The sequence below is a fragment of the Homalodisca vitripennis genome, unplaced genomic scaffold, assembly GCF_021130785.1.
Source record: "Homalodisca vitripennis isolate AUS2020 unplaced genomic scaffold, UT_GWSS_2.1 ScUCBcl_206;HRSCAF=1617, whole genome shotgun sequence".
NCBI classification, from domain to species: Eukaryota; Metazoa; Arthropoda; class Insecta; order Hemiptera; family Cicadellidae; genus Homalodisca; species Homalodisca vitripennis.
In genome coordinates, this window is record NW_025776333.1 from 1 (window position 1) to 6537 (window position 6537).

At 30.5% G+C, this 6537-nt stretch overlaps 1 protein-coding gene across 1 annotated transcript; it reads left to right on the plus strand.

Annotated features, from left to right (window-relative positions):
• Positions 1-5765: 5765 nt before the first annotated feature.
• On the plus strand, positions 5766-6260 carry LOC124370474 (protein GVQW3-like). The gene has a single exon (XM_046828758.1). The coding sequence runs from the start codon at positions 5766-5768 to the stop codon at positions 6258-6260; it is 495 nt and encodes a 164-aa protein (XP_046684714.1).
• Positions 6261-6537: the final 277 nt, after the last annotated feature.

The window sequence follows — 6537 nt, forward strand, 5'->3', positions numbered from 1 at the left end:
AAATAAAACAGTCAAATTAACAATCCACTCACAAACATATTTAATATATTTCTCAGTCAATACCCCTTATATTGCCTTAGAAATAGTAATTGAAAGATTGTAACACCACTTTATCCTAATGTTTCAATTAAGAATACAATGAAAATAATTACATATTGGTTAACTTCTAAAATTGTACAAAATGAAATTATTGATGTTTAATCCCTTATGCTAAATTTATGTATGAATCAGAGCACATTCCAATTTACAAAATCTTACTACACCCAAATTGATGGAACGGCTATCTGAAATCCTTTTTCATGTTTTATTGCCAATATTCTTTTTCCCATTTTTAAACTACAGCCAAATCTAAAATGAGATATTTCCCAAGAAAATGGATATGATACGTCACGGTCGATGATCTCTTTTCAATATTTAATATAAATGAAAACCTTTTATCACAACTCTAAATTCGTTTTAAACCCTATAGCTATTAAATTTACTTATGAAATTGGACCAAACAATAGTAAACAATTTTTAGACGTATTGGTGATTAGAAATGAAACATTATTTGAATTGGATATCTACAGGAAACCAACTCATAGAGATAGATTTCTTAATAATGAATCTAATCATCAACCTGTAAAAAAGAGCAACATTTAATTCTACGAGTTACAGACTTTTGAATACACCACTTTCAACAGAAAACTATAATAAGGAAATAAATTTATATAATAAATATTGTATGCAATAGTCAATGGTTACATTACACAATTGATTGACAATATGGTAAAGAAGCATTGACAATAGGAATTATAAAAGATAAGACAACAATGAGGCTACCTCAAGACACAAAACAAGAATTTATTGTGCAAATATGTAGCACTTTCTCAAAACAAATATACAAAATAAAAAAAAACATGCAAATAAAACGTTCACTCACAGAATAAGCAACAAACTATCAAATTTTAGGAAACTCTCAAAACAAACTATCAAGTGATAATAAATCGGGAATTTTTAAAATAGGACGCAAATGGCTGTGACTAAATTTATATTGGTCAAACAAAATGGAAAATAAAACAAGATTTAAAGCGCACAAAATGTGGAAGAGTTGAAAAATCTGCTGTAGCCAAGCATTGCATCGAATCAGGACACAGAACATCAATTAAAAATCTAAAATTAATAAAAGAATTAAAAAACTAATTAACTTAAATAATGCTAAAAATAAAAATAAATAAAGAAAAAAATGAACGAAAGAAATAAAAAGAATTAATAAAATAAACAATAAAGATGGCCATATTGAAAATTTCAGTCTTCTTTCTTCTCAATTTATTAGAAAATTATACTGTAGACATATCTCATTTTTATACTGGCTGAAATATTTACAAAATCTTTGTATTTGAATATTTTACACGATATGGTATTTTAATTGTAATAAAAATTATGTCAATATTGATTTGTGGAGTCACCTGATGTTGAAACCTTTGGTTTCGAAAGGCCTCGTCCAAAAAATAAATAAATTGGAAGTATTGTATTCTTTTACGTTTAGTAGTATTTAAAAGTTGTTCCAAGAGTCTTCAATTATCACAGAAATGATTGCCTAAGAGAAAAACATTATTTCACTGCTTACTGTTTTAAGGTCAAAATCACTCCAGGCATTATCAGTCATGAGTAGGATTCATGTCCCCTAATTTTTTTTATTAATCCTAAGTAGCTTTCTAGACCAATAAAAAATTATCCCTTTATTTTGTAGAGGACGTTTTTCCTTTCGTTTTGTACACTTTTCTCATTAGTACGAGACATTTAAGATTTCATATTTATTACTCTTTCATTAGGGTATTTTTTCATTAATAAAGTGAAAAAGGCAAATTATTTACATTATAATCGGAGGGTTCTTTGCAAAATTTTTATTTTAATCGTAAATTAATAAATGTAATTGAAAGTCTAGGTCATAAAATAATCATGACATATATCTTATAACTAAGAAAGTTTTAACAGTTTGGGCTCCCAACGAATTATGCATTCTCCTTATCGTATTAGGTAATACTAAACACTTCCTTGAGTTCAAGGGATGGCTTTATCAATCAAGGCTCATAAGGTTTATATTGTGTGTCAAAACTAAGGAAGTTTAGTCAGTTTTTTAATATTCACTTGGAAACCTCAACAGCCAAACGATATTACATCGCTTTAAATGAAAAATTTAATACAAACGTCAATCTTTAATACTTTAAAAGTCTAAAATGCCTATTAGGATATTAAACAAAATTCATTACTAGGTGTTCGAGTAATAGATTACATACAAATTTTATCTTTATTATAACATACATTTAATCTCCATGAAGTGAATGCACAATACAGGTTGTATAACAGAATAAAATATGTTTTATACACGTAGGCCAACTTAGAAGCTGAGTGATAAATGACTCGATGCATGCATAATGAGGTACTAGGAGTTCTATATTTCCTATTTAGTGCGCATACGTTACAACAAGAAACTTTAGAGTAAACAATAGTGAAAGTACAAGTAAAGTAAACAACGATAGTATAGTAAAAGTAATGCAGATCGTGTTGCTTCTTTTCGCTAACCAAATTATGCTATCAAAATCCCTTATTAGAATTTGTATACAATTTACCATTTGTTTTTAGAGATTCATGGGTCACTGAAACACTATGTATTCAATCTGCAACTTAATCTTCCTATAGAGGTTCATATTTTAATAGGTTAGTAATTTCAGTTAGGTCAATATGCAAAATTAACTGATATATTACAAACAATAATATTAAATGTATATAATACGGACCACTGTACATATTAAATTACTTTTTACGTTGAATAATGAAACACGAGTTCGGTATTAATTAGTGTTATCCCAACAATCGGACAATACCCACCCGACATTGATACAATACCTGTCAGGACAGGTGTTTCAATAATTTTACTGTTATTGTTTTTGTTCACCCGCTTTATGAACTGACAGATTCCCGTTCCTCATTATTTTTATTAATGGTTAATAAAGTGTAATTACGTGTTTTATATGTATAGCAAATTTTTACAGTGTGAAGCTTTTGTTTTTCATGCCTGTTGTAGCTGTAATGAAGTTATATTTTAAATCAAAGTTTTTTTCATTAAACACGTTTTAATAGCCATCTACATACCAATATCATAATATGCGAATAAAAAAAAAAATAAAACTTGTGTCTTAACAAACAACAACGAGAACGACTTCAACCGAATGTCTCTGAATTTTTGATGGATTTGGAAAACTGTAAGGAAATCTGAGTGACCGTAAGCATAACCCTATTGGCTTAGCTTTATGATGAATATATAATATGCCTGTAGTTCTTATAGTTTCGTATGTAAACAAAAAAGTGTATTGCAACATAAAAGCTAAAATGTTTTGCCTACTAAGAGCCATCTATTGACAATCTTATTTTTGTTTATTTATTTCTACTTTTTATAATCGTTTAAGCACAAAAAAGAGTTATCATTTAACAATGCCAAAATAATGAGTATGTAGAACTGATAACATATAACGGTTGTAAATAACTAGTCATACCGTAATTACTATATTGTACTATACAGTACCACATTAATTTGTTAACGTTTATTTGTACACTTAATATTCTCAAGTGCCTTATATTATAAAATTTGATTTTAAATGCACTTTTAACTTATATTAGTGATTTTATACTTATGAGAGTATAACCAAAATAATCTAATTTTAAGAAACATCAACTGTAGCTATACTATCCTCATGCTTGTCTAGGTTGGAAAGGCTAAATCCAAATAATTTCCAGTTATTCATGTACACATAGTCTCATAATCATTTGGCAGTGACAGCAACAATTAAACCTCAACTTGTCAGAGAACGGTGGATTTGTATCACTCTAATTTACTCCATGTTACACGTTTAAAGTTTTATGAAAAGTTTGAATTCTCTCGTTCATGTAACATTTCAAATAATAACCTAAATAGATTAGAGTATCTGATATTTTGTTATTATTATCTTTAACTGCCGAGAAACTATACGATTAAAAGTTATGCATTATTACTTTTGTTTCCAAAACGATGCAATATTCCTTCTAAAAATAAAATAACACTAAAGAACTTAAGAAACAATTTAAATACTCAGAGAAACAATATTTTTTAAATTTGATTATATGTTTTCTCACATATACCTTGTGTCTTTAAAGTTCTGCCTTCTTTTTATTAACTTTCTTGTGAATAGAGATGAAGTGATTTATTTTGGGTCACGACCAATTAATTTGATTTACAATTTATAGATGACAAATTTTGACCAATAACCCCTAATACAAATAGTATAGTAGGGTTAAATCAAAATTTTCTAGTAGAAACCCCTAGATAATGACACCTCTTTTAAAGATAAGAATAACAGAAGAAGAATAATCCAAACTAGTGTTCACTAATTTTACTCTATACAATTTAGGGACTAATTGAAATTTTAATTGTTTTATATAAACCCACAATTAAAGTTATATTTAAAGTTATTGTAAGGCACATAAAACTTCCACTCACTATTTTGAGAACTTACGTTACCAAATCTTAAATTATGTTATTACAAGAATAACAAACTTAACAAGTAATGAATAACATACGCGTACAATTTATTAGGGTTTGTTTTGTCTGACGAAAGTTCAGTAGGAAATCCTGGGGAATATTAATAGCTGATTTTGCCATGTTATATCTTATTGGTTATCAGTTATTAAGTGAGACACATTCAGTCCAGTTATTGTGTTATTTTTAATTTTAACATTGTTTCTAATAAAAATGGCTGTAAAATTAAGATATTATATATTATTATATATATATATATATATAATTATATATATACAAATACAATTATGTATATACAATATTATTATATATATATATATATATATATAATATTGTTTTTATGGTGAATCTGATAGAAATTTTCATAAAACAGTTAGTTTATTCAATGCTACCTATCCGGACAGAACAGTAGACAAGGCCAAATTGTGATAGCAATGATATATAGCATAGTAACCGGGACTGAATGTGTCTTACTTAAAAAGTAATAACCAGTAAGAGGTAAATCTAATAAATGCTATGTTATTCATTATTGTCGATGTTTGTTGATTCTTGTTTATCCCCAATTTTTATGCATAAAAAACTCCTCAGTTCGTCATATCAACATGCCCCAAAGTAAAATCACTTCATTTCTACTCATAAGAAAGTTGGGAAGGACTTTTAAGACACCCACACTTTTATATGGTCGATTTCGAGTACAGTTTTCAGAGATACTTTCCGTATACACTTATGTGCCACTTGTTTCAGAATGATCTTTTAAAACGTCACGTTTTTACTTCACTTTCATGTGATAGATTTTCATACTGATCAGATTCTGTGAAGACAACTTAAACTGGTCTTCGCTAGAAAGTCATACACACTGTACAGTTGGGATCCAGGGGCCCACTCAGCACATTTATTACAAACCAATGGCAAACATAACCTCAATAAATATCTGTGACTGTCATCACTCAATACAGCCAGACAGAACAAATTGACTCAAGAGTCGTATGCAACAACGTGGATGCGGAAACTACGAGGGTTGTTCAATAAAGACTGAGACTGGGCCCGGGATTTCCCCATACTGTTCTGATAAGACATGATGCCAGGTTTTTCCAATACCTTTGGACCCTATTGTTTACCAACAGACATTGAATTGCTTTATCTTTATCACAAAGCCATCAGTGCTCATTTGAATATCAGCTTGGTAAGTGCCGCCTCCAACGATTTTATCATGTCCAGTTTGCGTGAACAACGATATGCGATTGACAGACTATGTGTTAGACTCAACAAAACTGCGACTAACACTTATGAAGACATAAAGCAAGCTTTTGGGGATGACGCAATGTCTCGTGCTTCCTGTTTTCGCTGGTTCAAAGATTTTAAGGAGGGAAGAGAGGACCCAGAGTTGCAGGGAGGAGATGGTGCCCCAGTTACTGCTCTCACTGAGGAAATCATCAATACAGCAGCGGCAATGATCAAAACCGACCGACGTCTGACCGTCAGACAGATTGCTGAACTCCTTGACATATCTGTAGGTAGTGCTCACACAATTTTAAAAGACAATCTTAACATGTCTAGAGTGTGTGCTCGTTGGATTCCACGTTTACTCACACCTGAACAAAAACAAAACCGTGTCGATGTTTGCCTTGAGTGGAAGCGGTTCGTTGAAGAAGATAGGGATTGGTGGAAGAGTGTAATCACTGCTGATGAGTCGACCCTGCAATGAAAATCCAAAGCACTGAGTGGGTAGAAAAAATGAAGGTCGCCCGAAGAAAGCTAGGGCAACCAAATCTGCAAACAAAGCAATGGTCATTACTATTTTTGACTATAAAGGAATGGTGTACACTCATTCAGTTCCACGTGGACAGACAATCAATGGAGACTATTACAAACAAGTTTTGGCTACATTAATGAATGATCACATTTCTCGAAAGCGTCCAGAACTTCGAGGAAACTGGAAACTTCATCACGACAATGCGCGGCCTCACATTGCACGCGTTGTG

Excerpts from the sequence above, each read along its gene's own strand:
- LOC124370474 (XM_046828758.1), top strand. The coding sequence starts at position 5,766 with ATGTCCAGTTTGCGTGAACAACGATATGCGATTGACAGACTATGTGTT.